The 17,061-nt window shown below is 35.6% G+C and overlaps 2 protein-coding genes across 2 annotated transcripts in view; one reads left to right on the forward strand and one right to left on the reverse strand.

The window, feature by feature from the left end:
* Window positions 1-5,348, forward strand: part of LOC148302886 (uncharacterized) — a 10,690-nt gene extending 5,342 nt beyond the window's left edge. The window contains exons 3-5 of the mRNA XM_088270900.1: window positions 192-1,181; window positions 1,754-1,982; window positions 4,159-5,348. Coding sequence (XP_088127026.1) covers window positions 192-1,181; window positions 1,754-1,982; window positions 4,159-4,235 — 1,296 coding nt within the window. The 3' untranslated portion in view covers window positions 4,236-5,348. The remainder of the gene's footprint in view (window positions 1-191; window positions 1,182-1,753; window positions 1,983-4,158) is intronic.
* Window positions 5,349-7,171: 1,823 nt separating this feature from the next.
* Window positions 7,172-15,692, reverse strand: LOC148302887 (abasic site processing protein HMCES). The gene is made up of 5 exons (XM_088270896.1): window positions 15,446-15,692; window positions 12,799-13,039; window positions 9,601-9,777; window positions 8,747-8,965; window positions 7,172-7,600 (listed from the first exon to the last, which is right to left on the reverse strand). Exons 1-5 carry the CDS (start codon window positions 15,463-15,465, stop codon window positions 7,388-7,390), a joined length of 870 nt encoding a protein of 289 aa, XP_088127022.1. The 5' UTR covers window positions 15,466-15,692; the 3' UTR covers window positions 7,172-7,387.
* Between the last annotated feature and the right edge of the window lie 1,369 nt (window positions 15,693-17,061).

A 17,061-nucleotide genomic window follows, 5' to 3' on the forward strand; every position in this document is an offset into this window, starting at 1 on the left:
AACGCTGCCATGACGGGTTCGTATTCGAGATCACCAGTCTGATGATGTTGATTATGACAAAACCCAGTCACTGGTCAAATAAAATAAATGTGGAAAAAACCATAAAGTTGTTATTTTATTATACAAAATGCAATTCCACCAAGAAATGTCAGTACAAAACTTAAATCTAATAAATGTGTTTATTCTTGCAGATTAAACATGTGAAAAAATATACATCAAACAAAGATCTGCTTCCAGAAGTTGAAGAATCTTGCATCAGGTCACAATCCAGCAGTAAAGCCACTCAAACAGAAGTCCCGTCTCTTCTTACGGCTCAAACATCTCCCGCGCAGAGAGCCAAACCGAATGTCGAAGTTATTCCCAAACAAGATGCCCATACCTTCACCCTACCAGATTCAAAAACCACTAACTCCCAGATACTAAAAACTAATCATAAACCCGCCAATTCCCAGATACAAACTAATTATCAACCCGCCAATTCCCCGATATTAAAAACTAATTATCAACCCGCAAATTCTCAGATACTAAAAACAAATTATGAACCCGCAAATTCTCAGATACTAAAAACTAATCACGAACCCGCAAATTCTCAGATAGTAAAAACTAATTATGAACCTGCAAATTATCAAACACTAAAAACTAATTATAAACTCGCAAATTCCCAGGTAGTAAAAACTAATTATGAACCTGAAAATTCCCAGATCATAAAAACTAATTATGAACCCGCAAATTCTCAGATACAAACTGATTATGAACCCACAAATTTGCTGGAAAATGACAAAGCAAAGTGTGCAACGAAGACCAGCCCGCCGACGGACGATGACAATATCATGATGGAAATGGAGAAACTCTTCCAGACCGACGAAACCGGCGGTGAAGACGACATATTCGACAGCTTCATGTCCGACAAGCAAGTCAAGATGATCATGGAGGAAATCAACCAGTACGAGGCGGCCAGCACCCGCCTCGAGGCGGAACCTGCCCCTCACGAGCTGTCTCTGGACACCCGGCTCCAGGAGATGCTGCAGCCCGTGAGATGCAGCTACGTCTCCAGCAGTCAGCCGGCTTCCACCAAGAAGTACGTCTACTCTCGCTGGCCGTGCGAACTGTACTACCAGAAACAAAAACTGCGCTTAAAACTCGACCTCATCTGTGAAAGGAATCACAAGTTGCACGCTAAGGTAATAAAGACTTTTTAACCGGATCCACGCGGCTCGCATAGCCGTATTTGTTTTCACAAAACATGACTCATAAGCGGCTGACATAAGCACATGTGTTTTTACTTTCCTCCAAGTTTCGAACCTCAGTTCAACTTGGAGGGATTTTTTCATGGTGTGGAACTTTGGATAAAATAATATGTCAATCCTTGGCCTTATGACATCTGTTGAAATATCTGACTAATAATTTGTAACATCACAAGGATAAATAAAAGAACAGATCCCTGATTTTTCTTGAGGTCGGTAATTAGTCCGTGCCATAATCATGCCCTATATCTGTCTCACTCTCGACGCTACGCATCGCCAGTGGGTAAGAGTGACACACGATGCGTGCTTTGATTTATTTATGTTACGATCTTATTTGTTTATATTACGATATTTTTCAAGAATAGTGTGACACAAGTGTATTATAGAGTACCAAAAAGGCACAATGAATCCCATTGAACATTTTTGTTTAGGAAAATAAATCGTCTCTTAACTAAACACATGATAAAAGTAATCATTTAAAAAACCCTGACCAACTTGTAACCTGGTAGATAAAGGAGCGGTTCGCGGAGCTGTTCGGCTACGACTCATCGGACGAGCAGGCGCTGCAGTCGCCCGACACGTCGGAGGAGTTTGTGCGCAGCTGCCGGGTGCGCGCGGGCCCGCTCGTGGTGCGCCACGTGCGCCGCTACGTGCAGCGCGCACGCCTGCCCGCTCGCCTCCTGCGTCCCCTCGCCCGACACCTGCTCTACCGACTCGTGCACGTCAACCAGTACCCCGGTAAATACGGCTCTTACCAATATCTGTCAATTTCTTCTTCTTCTGCCTGGCTACATCCCAACTTATCGTCTTTGTAGACTGCTGGGGTCAGCTCGCCTCGTCCTCAGGTTGTAAGTCTTGCTGTCATGGACAACGTCACGTAGGCCATGTCTTCGAACCATGTTCTCTCTTTGCAGCATCCGTGAATTTTTTGATCTTCTAGATACCTTCCGAGGAAGATGCATTTCTATTCCTAGTTTATGACACGCTCGAGTTCTCTGCATCCTATACGCCCATACCATCTCAATTGTCTTTCCTGTACCCTCTGATTTATGTCTGTTACGCCCAGGCTTCTACGAATGTGTGAACTCTTTATTTTGTCTCTACGGGTGGATTGTCAATTTGTCAACCCCGTCAGCTCCGTAAATGCCCAGACTTCCATATAATAATACTTTACTAATCTCATTGTCAGAAAAAATTGTCTCTATTTTCAGGACATTTCCAGGTTTTAGTAGTGTGATATAATATTATGTGTCACCGGTATTTGCCCGATAGTTTTCACAGGACACCAATGTGATATCTCTTTTTCTTATATTAACCTGTTAACCGGGGAGTTCACTTTTTAATTACGCAACATACAACGGGCGCGAACTCTTTCACTAGGACGTGTCAGTACGTCACGCCCGGTAGACGTGATTTCATATATTTTTATTCATGCTTAAAATAAATGAAAAGACTGAAATATGTATTTTTTGTTTATTTATATATAAATCACAAAGGAAAATACAAAATTACAAACAAATAGAAAATAACACGAAGAAAAAAAATAAAAGTATCGAATTTTGATGGATATTTGAAAAATGTATTCTATAGTAAAAAGGTTGGAAATATAAAAAAATAAGTAAAAAATATATAATTCAAAAATGGGTAGGTAAGTGTAAGTATGTAGCTGTTACTGCTCGCCCAGAACACGTCCACCACTCTCAATAGCCAAATGATACCGATTCCCTCCGTGTCTTAAATTCAACACATGTATGGATGACTAATTACCTTTGTTGTTGGAAAATATAGTTCCACCCATTCCAGAGCGCAACATTTATTTCAAGGACGTATTTATATATCCAGCACGTACCTGATATTGTTTACATTTGACGTATTTATACGTCCCGCCGGGTTAACAGGTTAATAATTTAAGCGTTAGAGTCCTGAGAATCAAGTCAAGAGATATATTGACTCTGGTATACTTTGCCAATGATTCCAGTATATTTTAACACATTTTTAAAGTTCTGATTTCTCAGTAATATTCACAAATAAACAAATGAAACTAATTTTTAGTGAAGAATGGAAAAACATTTTTTTTTATAGAAACCTATTGTTGTTGCCCTTGCAATGTCCACTTAATTTCAAATGGACCATTTTAGCAAAAAGTCCTGAGCAATTTTAGCAAACATCTCAGCACTAAAACGGTCAAAGAAATAGAAGCGTATACAGTAAGGCAGCTTGTGCACTACGCGGAATTTTACCGTCCGGCAGTCCGGTTTCGAAAAATAAAAGCGACTACGACAGTTTAGCGTGCCGCGCGCACGCTAAATTTACGCACACCGTGATCACGCACCGATCGAGCACACCGATCCGAAGAAAGAAAGACAAAAGCACAAGCCAATCATCCGTTTTATATGCTAACTGAAGTGCCGGACGGTAAAATTCCGTGTAGTGCACAAACGCGCTAAGGGTTGGTTCATAAAGAAAATTTGATGAGGGGTCTGATGACATCCGGGTCTAACGATAAATTGCTCTCAAATTAAAAATTTCAATGTTGCCATAAAAGGATTGCTATGAAAACAAGAGTTATTTATAGAGTTGGCCTTTAATTTGTAGAACTCCATTTTAATTTATATATTAAATCAAACACTGATTTTTAGAGTCTTACAAATTGTATTTATTGTTGAATACACATAAAAATAAAATTTGTGACAACTGTTTCGCCTTGTTATGGCATTTTCAAACTAATGTTTTAGTTTGACATTTGTTTAAAAAATAGTTGACATTTGTTTGAAAATGCTTTTATAAATACAATTTAGTACACTCTAAAAATCAGTGTTTGATTTTAACATTTAATATATATAAAACAAAAGAGTTACATGTTCTTGCAGTGTTGCTAACAACAAATAAGTTAGTGAGAATATTATCATTTCAGATGACTATGAGTGCTTCCTCTTTGTGAAGGAATACTTCCATCACCGCCCCCGGATTCGGTGCCAAGCCGACTTCTGAACGTATTCTCAAATATCTACCTATACCAAATACTAGTTGATAAAAATACAAAAGCAACCTTATAATTATAAATCCAGTGTAATCAAATACGCGAATCCCAGTCCAACGACACTCACTCATAATACATAAATACACAAGAACCACAAGATTCAAAATGCAGAAACAAATTCAATCAAACCAAAATTGCAACCAACATTTTGGTTAAAAAGAATTAAACATATTTCACAAAGGTCCATGTCCTACTCTCATTATCCATCTTCTTCTTCTTCTGCATATCGCTCACTCCTTTCAACAACGTCATATATCAAATCATAAATTTTCCGCTGTGCATGTTTTCGGAATGCCCAGAAAATGTACTATATCCCAGCAAACGCGGCATATTTTTAACTTAATATTTACCCGCCACAGGGCAGAAAGTGTTATTTTTGCATTTTGAAGAAAATGTATTGTTTAGTAATTTTTTTTGATATCCTAAATATTTTTCAAATGTAGAATAAACATTCAGGTTTAACCTAAAGAGATCTGTTGCACAGTAAAAAGTTCAATAAGTGGCTTGATATTTATTTTTAATACATTTTATTATATTTTTAAACTTTAAAAACGATCTCCTGAAAAATCCAGTTTTTTTATATATGACGTTGTTGAAAGGAGTGAGTGTCCTACCGGGTCCTCCCGACGTTGACGATCACTCGGGAGAAACCTTGTCTGTCCCGGGCAGCAGGGAACAGCTCCTCCACACCTCTCATCACGGTCCACTCTGGAATGTTGCCAAGCCAGGAAAGCTGCCTTCTTCCAACCCCTCGGCGACCCTCAATCTTCCCTTTTATGACCAGTTGTAGGATGGCATACTTTTTACCTCTTATTATCCATAACATCATTAAATATAACTATTTATAAAAGAGATTGGATAGTGGAGGTGGGTTGGTAGATGTGAAATACAACATCATATCTTCCATAATTGCATGATTCTTGACAAACTAATAACTTACAAATATTCACTACATACGACAATAATTGTAAAATGCGCCACGGGAAACCCACTAAGCGCACATTATTGTAAATTTAAAATTGTAATTATGTGTATGATAAAATAAAGAAATATTGAAAACAAAAGAGAGTTGACAGATTGAAGTACCTTGGGAAGTGTCCCAGTTAAAAACGTCGACCCAAAAACTGAAATAAAAAGTAGAATATAGGCTGCTTTCCACAAAATCAAATGTGTTTGGTTTTGTGGTATTTTTTTTTAAGGAGTAATAAAAATAAAAAATTTCATTAATTGTTTCGGCAGTTACTTTGTGGTAAAACCTATCAATTTTTAAATAATTTTTTTTACTTAGTAAATACCACTATTTCTTAAAATCTACTGTGACATGTGTTGTGTTTAAAAATGATGCGGAATGCATCGAAACACGTGTCACAGTAGATTTTAAGAAATAGCGGTATTTAATAAGTAAAAAAAAATATTCAAAATTTGTTTGATAAAATAAAAACGCATTTTTTTAAATTTACTTTATTTAATATCGTAAATAAATGTCATTTGTCAATAAAAAATATTGTTCTTTTCATATTATACTTTGACAATGTTTAATACGTTTTCTTAATTATAAATTGACAGGTACTTATTTTTTTTACATTTGTACATATTTTAAAGACGGAGGTTTCCGCGGCGAATGATGCACACTTTTCATAAGGATTATTGTGATTTATTGTCGCTCACTTAGCAGCCTCAGAATATCAGATCTTGGCAAGGAGAAATATGTGGCCAATCTGCTTCGTGATTAGTATAGCAGCAGGGTTAATAATAATAATAATCATTTTGGATAATTTATATGGCGCCATATTCCTAAAACACCCCAAGAGCGCTTCACTGTAATTTAATTGGGGAAGAAGGGACCGTGGAAATGATTAGCAAAAAAAGGCATTTTTAGTTTTTTGTAAAGATCATCTTACTGTTTCTAACTACTGGTGGAGAGAGCATTCCACGCTATCGGTCCGCAACAGCAAAGGCACGCTCGCTAAATTAAGGGCGCGGTAGCTGGTAAAATCACTTTATCCATAGCATTTGTAGCCGATCGAAGCGTGAGACGTCTATCAACTAATTCGTCTGGAATACACAGGTCTTTTAGATACTCTGGAGCCATATTATGTATCGATTTATATTTTATTTATTGTTTCGGCATTAACTTTGTGGTAAGACATGTTACAATAATTAAAGAAAACACTTCGTTTTTTACCACTTGAGTTTAATTATAGACTACATGTTTCAGAAGCTAAACTTCCATCATTCAGGTCTGTATAATAACTAAAATATAAAATATAAAATTGTTCTATAAATAAGGATAGGGGGAAAATAAGGGGAAGGGGTTAGTCAAGGAACGGAGTTTGAAAACAAAGGAAAAATTGAAAGCAATGGCGAAGAATTAATTCTAATAATAATTTATTAAATAATATATTGTTTCAAAATTCTTCGCCATTGCTTTCAATTTTTCCTTTGTTTTCAAACTCCGTTCCTTGACTAACCCCTTCCCCTTATTTTCCCCCTATCCTTATTTATAGAACAATTTTATATTTTATATTTTAGTTATTATACAGACCTGAATGATGGAAGTTTAGCTTCTGAAACATGTAGTCTATAATTAAACTCAAGTGGTAAAAAACGAAGTGTTTTCTTTAATTATTATCGATTTATACATGAGTAGACAGAGTTTACACTCTACCCTTTCGGGAAAGCGTAACCAGTTCAATTGGTGGAAATTCCTAAAATTAGTATCCCTGCAGAAATTCACACTGTCACAGTGGATGGAAAGTCTACGCCTGCAATGCGGTCCAACAGCCTAGAGAGCTCTGCACTTCTTACCATACATCGTACGAAAAGTGAAATAAGTTATACACTATACTATGTAATTGCAGTCGAGTTGTTTTACTGTATGTATATATTTTTTATAATTTTAGTCATTGTTGAAGAAATGATCCCACTAACCACATCTTAGAGGAAATAAAAGACAACCTTTTTAAATCTCGACATGCCCTTTTCAAAAGTAAATACGCCTTACTCCATAAAAAGTCTTAGTAACTTTGCTTTGTTAAGTTTTTTTTTTCAATAGAAATCCTTATCCTAAATCTAGTTTCTTATGATAGTCCTAGTATATCGGTCAATCTGCGTTTGATTTGGAGGGGCCCTTGAGCCACGAGTCCATGAGGGCCCGGGGGGAATGGAGAGAGAGGGTGACGGGTTTGCAGCAGGCGGGGGACTTGTTACGGGAGCTGTTGACGGCGGAGCTAACGGGGTGCCAGGACAGCAGCGCGGAGGGCTGCAGCAGCGACACGGCCTCCGGGAGGGCCACACGCTCCGTGTCCAGCCAGTCCTGACGGAAGAAATATAATTATCATATTAACACATTGTCGTCGGGACAAGGCATTTGCCATTTTTCGCGGACTGTCGGTCAACTGCTGGACACAACAAATGCCGTTTTTGTCGACTCTCGGTTTTCGGTGGGAAACGGCAATATACGGGTTTGTTATCAGCGTAAAATAAGCCTTAAAGGGTAATTTGGTACCCGGGTGCTAGGCGATAGTCTGTCCACGTTATTTGAGATGTCTTATTTGAGTTATTTGTCCGGATTGGCTAGTGTGCCGCTTGTAAAAGTGTCGCAAGAAATCTAGAGTTTTTATGCAATCTCAATCTCCAGTTTGGTTTGAGTCATTTCACATATTGAACTATTTTTCATTCCGCTCGCACTGTTTTGTTTACTGTTTGGTATTTTATTATTTGAATATATTAGCATTGTATAGGGAATGATACCTTTATTTTGATAAGACTATTTTTTAGAGTTTACAATGCTTCTAAAATTGTGAAATACGGAATACTTAATTGAAAATTATGATTAAAATTTATTTTTGATGATCAAATGTCATTTATGATTTCTTTGAAAATTTCTATTGAAAATATTATTTGGTTTAGAAACTGTGTCAATTTTAAGAAAGCAATATATTTTTGCGCTAATCGCGAAAAACATCCGCTATAGGCTAGGGTCTATTGTTCGAAGCACCCGACTACAATGTGTTAATAAAACCTTGGATAGCATGACTCTGGCCAATGTCTGTACATGACGGATTCCTCAGTTCTTTGGACACGTTGCGCGCAGCAATGAGGGTAGCCTGGAACGACTGGTTGTGATCGGTAGCCTGGAGGAGAAGAGTAGAAGAGGAAGATCCCCACACGATGGAACAATCAAGTAAAGGCAGCAGCAGGCACCTCGGTGGTCGGAGTGCTACGTGCAGCGCAGTCAAGGGATAACTGGAGAAGAGTCATTGCTTCCACAAGGGTCCTAAGACGGAGAAGAAGAGAGAAAATATTTTAAGGACCATAATCCAAACTAGTGTTTATAGGCTCCGCATATATTTTATTATGTCCTCGTGTATTATATAGTATTAAAATGTATCGAATTACACCGTGGAATCTGTGGCCATGAAAATAAATATTAGTAATGTACAAAAGGTAAGCTACTAACTGCGACCTGCTGGTCCGTGTCGAGGATAGCGGGCATCCGGTGGTGCAGCCACTGCAGGTACGGCGCCGCGCCCAGTGTCACCACGGAGTACGAGTACAGCGCGCCCTGCAGCTCCTCATCGCCGCTCCACGCCGAGTACACCCCGGCCATGCGCAGGACCCTGGCTCCGGACTCTCCAGACGTGGCTCCGGGATCCTCACTCGTCCGCCAATCTTTCCTCTGCAAATGTTATTCCGCAATTGCTTGCGATGCACTTGACCCTCTCCTATATTAACACTTGTCCACTTTCAATCCACTAGAACTTCACTAGAGACATCTATGGTGAGACGAGGGGAGTTTTTTATTAAGCAGAAACTCTTTCATTTGTATGTGAGGTCCGAATCCTGGATTTTATTCCAAGAATTTGAGTAGTGTGGTTGTCAATCGTGGGTAGAATTGGTGAAGTTACACGTGTGTAAAGTGACCACTTAAACCAGCCTATGACGGTCGTAAGCCCCGTAAATACCCAGACTTCCATATTCTTCTTCATCTTTGATGAGATGTCAAAAAATAGTAAGTTTTACTTAGTAAATACCACTATTCGTAAAATCTACTGTGACATGTGATGTGGAATGCATCGAAACATGGGTCACAGTAGATTTTAAGAAATAGTGGTATTTATTAAGTAAAACTCAAATTCAAAATGAATAGAAAATTTATTAATAAATGAACAGAAAATATAATAATAAAAAAATTATTCAATATCAAGAAGCCAAAATTCAATTTAAGAATAAAATATGATTAAATGAAATTGGCTCTTTAGACGGGAATTCCAAAAATTGGCGTGGCAGTCAATGTGTTAACGTTATTATTACCTGATTGTAAATGTAGTATGGCTGTTTGGAGGAATCGGTCGTCTGCCACTCGTAGAATCCTTCGGCAATGATAATGCACCTATTTCCATCTCTCAGGGCACTTCCATACAACTTGGAAGATGTTATCCCTTCCAGCCTGCAGTTGTTGGTGGACAGCCCGTGATTCTTGTAGCTTCCCTTCAAAAGTTCATTTCTTTATTTTAAATTAATTCACACAACATTGACGTGAATAAAAGCATTCGGGAATAAAATAAATGGTAAAGATAAATTTATAGTGCCCTGTGGCGCAGTCGGGTGGACGCTTGGCATTGCAGGTTTGATTCCCGCCAATTACAAAATGAAAAAAAAACTAAACTAACCATCACGCCGCTTCTCCGCTGGGGTAGGCAGAGAGAATAGAACACCACACCACTCTGTCCTTGCAAACATTCTTCGCCTCTTTCACGTTCATGCATCTCCTCATACATACCCGCCGATTGTTACGACTCCTAACCTGACCACTTTCAAGTATTTGGCATACCTGATCGTGCCATGTTTTTCTCGGTCTTCCTCTGCTCTTTTTTCCACTTACATTCGCCTCATAAATTTGTTTTACCGTTCTTTCCTCACTCATTCGTTCTACATGTCCAAACCATCTCAACACACCTTTCTTAATTTTATCGATAATACTTATCTCAGCTTTGCATTCCTTCCTTATTTCACTATTCGCACATCTATCATACATCGTTTTCTTGCACATTCTTCTCGCTTTCTCGAGAGATCGCATTTCGACTGCATTCAGTTTACTTTCATCCTTCTTTTGCCAACTCCATGTTTCACTTCCATACATTATAAATTACAAAATGAATTCATTTTTAATATATTTTTTTGAATATATTTTTTCAATTGGTCTGGGTGCTTATGGTGTATTTTATACATCTACCTTCCCTAGCCTACCTTCAGACAATCCTATCGATGTAAAAATATTAAATACAAATTATAAAGGGTTAAAACTTAATACGTGGAGATTTTTCACCTTCAGAAGGCAGTTGAAAATAACATTCCTTTAATTAATGACCAAATAAATTTTCCTTATAGTCCATTCTTTGATTCAACATCGATTAAGCAAGATTCATAAATATCCAATTCAAACCCCGCCCACTCCTTTCAACCTATATAAACCCGACGTACTGTGACTAACATCCCTAGTGCATGTCAGACCTCGGCTCTTATTGCATGTTTGTTCTGCAACCCCTAGTGCATGTTGGTCCTCGGTCAAACATATTGTGTAGTTGTGTGTGAATAGTGCTATGGTAGTGACGGGTAGTATTGTTTGCATGTTGCGGTAGTGATTGTCCTGACGAAGAAACAGGTATGTCCCGAAACCGGTAGACATCAAAATCTCGGTGGGTGGTTATTAACTAATATCACTAACATTTTTGTATTTTATTGTTAAAAAACACATAAAAATAAATTTTGTGCAATTGTTTCGCCTTGCAATCTTATAAAAATCTCAGCGAGTGGTTGTATACTAATATTACTAACATTTTTATAAAAATCTCAGTGAGTGGTTGTATACTAATATTACTAACATTTTTATAAAAATCTCAGTGAGTGGTTGTATACTAATATTACTAACATTTTTATAAAAATCTCAGTGAGCGGTTGTATACTAATATTACTAACATTTTTATAAAAATCTCAGTGAGTGGTTGTATACTAATATTACTAACATTTTTATAAAAATCTCAGTGAGCGGTTGTATACTAATATTACTAACATTTTTATAAAAATCTCAGTGAGTGGTTGTATACTAATATTACTAACATTTTTATAAAAATCTCAGCGAGTGGTTGTATACTAATATTACTAACATTTTTATAAAAATCTCAGTGAGTGGTTGTATACTAATATTACTAACATTTTTATAAAAATCTCAGTGAGTGGTTGTATACTAATATTACTAACATTTTTATAAAAATCTCAGTGAGCGGTTGTATACTAATATTACTAACATTTTTATAAAAATCTCAGTGAGTGGTTGTATACTAATATTACTAACATTTTTATAAAAATCTCAGTGAGTGGTTGTATACTAATATTACTAACATTTTTATAAAAATCTCAGTGAGCGGTTGTATACTAATATTACTAACATTTTTATAAAAATCTCAGTGAGTGGTTGTATACTAATATTACTAACATTTTTATAAAAATCTCAGCGAGTGGTTGTATACTAATATTACTAACATTTTTATAAAAATCTCAGCGAGTGGTTGTATACTAATATTACTAACATTTTTATAAAAATCTCAGTGAGTGGTTGTATACTAATATTACTAACATTTTTATAAAAATCTCAGTGAGCGGTTGTATACTAATATTACTAACATTTTTATAAAAATCTCAGTGAGGTTGTATACTAATATTACTAACATTTTTATAAAAATCTCAGTGAGTGGTTGTATACTAATATTACTAACATTTTTATAAAAATCTCAGTGAGTGGTTGTATACTAATATTACTAACATTTTTATAAAAATCTCAGTAAGTGGTTGTATACTAATATTACTAACATTTTTATAAAAATCTCAGTGAGTGGTTGTATACTAATATTACTAACATTTTTATAAAAATCTCAGTGAGTGGTTGTATACTAATGCTTTGCAACTCAAAATAACTTTGCAAAAAATTTATATTTATTTTTATTTTATTTTATTATTTCTTAAGTTAGCTTATATTACATAATATAAACTATTTTACACACTTAATTTACTACATCTACATATATATATTTACATTTCCTTACAGTACACAAAACATTTATTTTTAAATTCTTTCAGACTCTTTTCATTCTTCATACAATCAGGCATCTCATCATACATTTTTAAGCCATTATACAATAAACAATTTTGCGACTCTGTTTTTTTCATAAATGGCAGTCTTATTTTATATTTTTTGTAGTTAAATGTTCATGACAATTTTTGTTTAAAACTATTTTATCCTTAAAATATTTTGGTAATTTATTGTTAAAAAATTTATGTATAAATATCAGCATATTAAATTTTAATCTCTTTTTTATAGATAACCAGTTTAGTTCTTCTCTCATTTTTTCTACATTATTATATTTATTTTTCTTAAGAACTATTCTAATCGCCTTATTTCGTATAAAAGTATATAGTTTTTATTTTATTTTATAAAAAGATAATAGCTCTCACTTTGTGCCATGGAGGCACCATGCCCCACATCATGGGCTTGACAATTTGCTCGTCGCTCTCTCCGGCGCCAAAATTGGCAGCGGAGACCAGGACGGGCGTTACCTCCGTGGGAGCGATATTGTGCGAGGGGCTGTACTTCTTGCCCAAGTTGTACTCTTCCTTCCACTCGGGAATCTCTTCATCTCCTGTGTCATCTTTTTTGTACGTGCAGGCGCATTGTATCTCCCTGACGCTAAGGGATCTGTGGAAAATGGACATCATATTGACATGCGACTGCCAAAGCAACTAACTAACTTATGTATCAAATGTTAATCAAACACTGATTTACTAAGCAGAAGCTCTTTCATTTGTTTGTGAGGTCTGAATCCTGGATTATTTTCACATACTTGAGAAATGCTAGAAAGCATTATTTTAAATTTTTATTTAAGCTTATAATTTGACCAGTCAATTTATTTAAAACATTTTGAGTGTGTCCAAATACTTGTTCACAAATTTGGATTATCTCCAATAAAGAGTTATTTTTCTACAAAATGTAAAAAATAACTCCTATCTGGAGATAATCCAGATTAGTGAACAAGTATTTGTATATTAAATGTTAAATCAAACACTGATTTTTCGAGTCTACTAAGTTGTATTTTATTTTGTTTTGAATATTGAAAGCATTTACTTTGTGGATCATATTGATATATTATTTCGAGAAATAAAAATACTTTGTGTTTTGATCCACTCACATTTTTATTAACCAACTAGTTTCGGCAACAACCTGTTGCCCTCTTCAGGGTTTTAGTCATTAATTAAACCCTGACGAGGGCAATAGGTTGTTGCCGAAACTAGTTGGTTAATAAAAATGTGAGTGGATCAAAACACAAAGTATTTTTATTTCTCGAAATAATATGTATTTAATTTTTTTTTTTAACACATAAAAATCAATTTTGTGACAGCTGTTTCGCCTAGTTATGGCATTTTTAAACGAATGTGAAGATTAAATGGACTGACGGTCCATACATACCCTATACAATTCTAGGTACTTAGGTAAAGGTGGAGACTGACCGGAGCATTTCGTTACGACGTTTCGTAACATAATGTCGTAACATCGCTCGCGGCGAGCATCCCAAACTATGGATGGAGCGCTCGGCTCGGTGTACTGACTGCCTGAATGCTCGCATCGTAATGTGTCATGTTACGACGAAATGCTCCGGTCAGTCTCCACCTTAATATTTTAACATGTGCAGTAATAATTTTGTCTTACGCTATAAAAACATTACTGGTCTCTAAATACCATGTCAATGAATTCTGTCTTTCCACGAAAATGAATATAAGTATATGTGCCTACATGCCCCATCAACTATGTTTGTCTCCCGTAAAATGAAGGCGGAGAGAATAAACCAAAATATCATCTCTTAACCGGATCCACGCGGCTCGCATAACCGTATGTGTTTTCACAAAACATTCCCTGTACGCGGCTGACATAACCGTTTGTGTTTTTACTTTACTCCAAGTTTCGAACCTCAGTTCAACTTGGAGGGATTTTTTCATGGTGTGGAACTTTGGATAAAATAATACGTCAATCTTTGGCCTTATGACATCTGTTGAAATATCTGACTAATAATTTGTAACATCACAAGGATAAATAAAAGAACAGATCCCTCATTTTTCTTGCGGTCGGTAATTAGTCCGCGCCATAATCATGCCCTATATCTGTCTCACTCTCGACGCTACGCATCGCCAGTGGGTAAGAGTGACACACGATGCGTGCTTTGATTTATTTATGTTACGATCTTATTTGTTTATATTACGATATATTTCAAGAATAATGTGACACGAGTGTATTATAGAGTACCAAAAAGGCACAATGAATCCCATTGAACGTTTTTGCTTAGGAAAATAAATCGTTTCTTAACTAAATACATGATAAAAGTAATCATTTAAAAAACGGCGAAATACCGCCGCGCACGGGCGTCTCTCAGGAACAAAGTGAACGCGGTTAAAAGGTAAATGCATTAAGTCAATTTTGAAGGAGACATAAAAAACCTTTAATGTAGCAGAATCCGCCTATTGTGTTCACAGATAATGTTATCAATTGTTCAATTTGAAATAATTCGATGTTTTTTTTTATACATATTTTATATATTTTTACAGGTTTTCGTGTAAGTCAAAAAATAATAATTTTATACATTGTAAGTAATAATATTACGCACTAGTTTTAAAGAATATAGTGTGAAAACAGAATAGATCTACATGCATATTCTTTTTTAAAAATATTTAATCAGATACGTACATAACTGCTGTGTTTTTCACGTTAACCTTCCCTATCCTGCATGTAGACAAGCCTTTAAACGCTTTGTGCGTTAATTCTTTCAACAATTTTTTTTTTAAATGAAACGTTGAAAGAATCCTGAACGCAACAAATCTAAATTATGACTAAGTCCTTAATCACATCCTATGCACAGCAAAATTAGTTAGTCTATGATGGACAGTAAAGGCCGAGAGGTGCCAATTCACGTCAGTCGAAATCACGTATTTTATTTTATTTTATCTTCTACTTAATGTTATCAGTCTTACATTATTCTCGAAAGAAACAGGTCCTAAAGCGATTTCAATACGACTTTTCATAATACATATTATAAAAAGAATAATATATACGAACAATCCTGTGCGACCGCACATATTTTGTCAGCAATGGTCCCCGAATTTGTGTTGTGACGGATGAACCGACCGTTGAAGTAACGTTCACTCCAATACACAGACTAACTAATGCTCCATTAAAAAATAGCTAGGAATTCTGGTTAATTTCAATGTTATTACATGTACTTAACCTACGATTCGGCGCGAAATAACAAATATATTTCCGGCTTTCGTTGTTACGCACACATTTTTATTTTGACATTTTTTCAAAATTTGCGGGTCAACCAGAGATTATATCGAAGATGATTATTTACTAGAGGAATCACAGACTATAACCGAATAGCCTATATAGAAACGAGCACGTTCATAAACATAAGTTTAAGATCATAACTATTTTTCAACTTGTGTGGCACCCCTTTTTTCATCGGTACTTACCAACTTACGTTGATCTACGTTCTACCCACCTATGCAGTCAAACCTCTCATAACGAGTTTAATTCGTTCCTGCATCTTACTCGTTAAGCGATACATTTTCCCATACAAATCAATGTAAAGTACGATAACGCGTTCCAGACCGAAAGAAAACTCATTTTTTCATTTATTTTTTAACGTTTATCCAAGTAAAACTACCTATAAATTGTTAAGGAATGTAAAAACTTGGAATTTAGATTTGAAAAAAAAAACTTTTCTTAAAATATGAATTTATGACATAATTAATCCCTTCAAAATTTTTCGAAAATGTGTCACAGCATTATTATTGAATAAAATTGTGTCACGAATAGCCACCTCCTTATGAGTGTGATGCTTCTTAATGTACGATGGAACAGTTTCAGTATTTCTCTTATTATGCTAGAAAATTGTTTGCTCTGCTACTTCTTCCGCCTCCATTAACAAACTCTTCTCCATAATTTCTTACTATGAAACACGATGCAACTCTATAAGCTCTTCGGTGGTCAGCTCTTGGCTTTACTCTTTCACAAGCTCTTCAATATCGTTGTTATCGTGATATTGCAGAAGTGAGAGTGATGTAAACCTCCTTTCCGAGCCGCGAAAGTCCCAGTTCACAAATGAATGTCGTGAAAAAGGGACTTGCCCTTCCTCTGCTACTCGTTATGCGAAACATCGCTCGTTAAGGGAGCATCTTTTTCACTTTTTTTTTCTCGTTATGCGAATTACTCGTTAAGAGAGGTTCCACTGTATGTAGGTATTTACTTACATTATTTTTTTTTACATTACCAGTTAAAAGTTAGACCATGAACTTTCTTATCCGTTATTTTTATATAAAAAATGTTCCGACTTTAAACCCGATTTTTTTTTTCTTACGCATTTTATAGCAAACATAAACCGCCCCGCACAAGTGCAACTAAAAATACACGCAGATAAAAAATAATAAAGCGCAAATTGACAAATTTTTAAAGATGAGGAATCCGAAGAAATGATTCACGTTTTGAATATTTTATTAATATTAAAACTAAAGCATTTATTTTTATTTTTAAAGAGATTAAAAAATCAGTCTAAAGTAAAAAATGATAACTAATAAAATAGCATTATATTTTTACGCTGAATCAAATTGTAAACAAGAAAAGTAACATAAAACGGTTGTTATTATCACAGAGCTTAAGGAAAGTATCCACCGTGA

This window comes from Brachycentrus maculatus, unplaced genomic scaffold (genome assembly GCF_059751285.1).
Source record: "Brachycentrus maculatus isolate JH-2025_06_01 unplaced genomic scaffold, ASM5975128v1 h1tg000400l, whole genome shotgun sequence".
NCBI lineage: Eukaryota > Metazoa > Arthropoda > Insecta > Trichoptera > Brachycentridae > Brachycentrus > Brachycentrus maculatus.

Excerpts from the sequence above, each read along its gene's own strand:
- LOC148302887 (XM_088270896.1), bottom strand. The coding sequence starts at position 15,465 with ATGTGCGGTCGCACAGGATT. Across the intron at positions 13,040-15,445 it reads ATGTGCGGTCGCACAGGATT|ATCCCTTAGCGTCAGGGAGA; the intron begins GTTCGTATATAT and ends CATTTTCCACAG. Across the intron at positions 8,966-9,600 it reads CATACTACATTTACAATCAG|AGGAAAGATTGGCGGACGAG; the intron begins GTAATAATAACG and ends TAACATTTGCAG.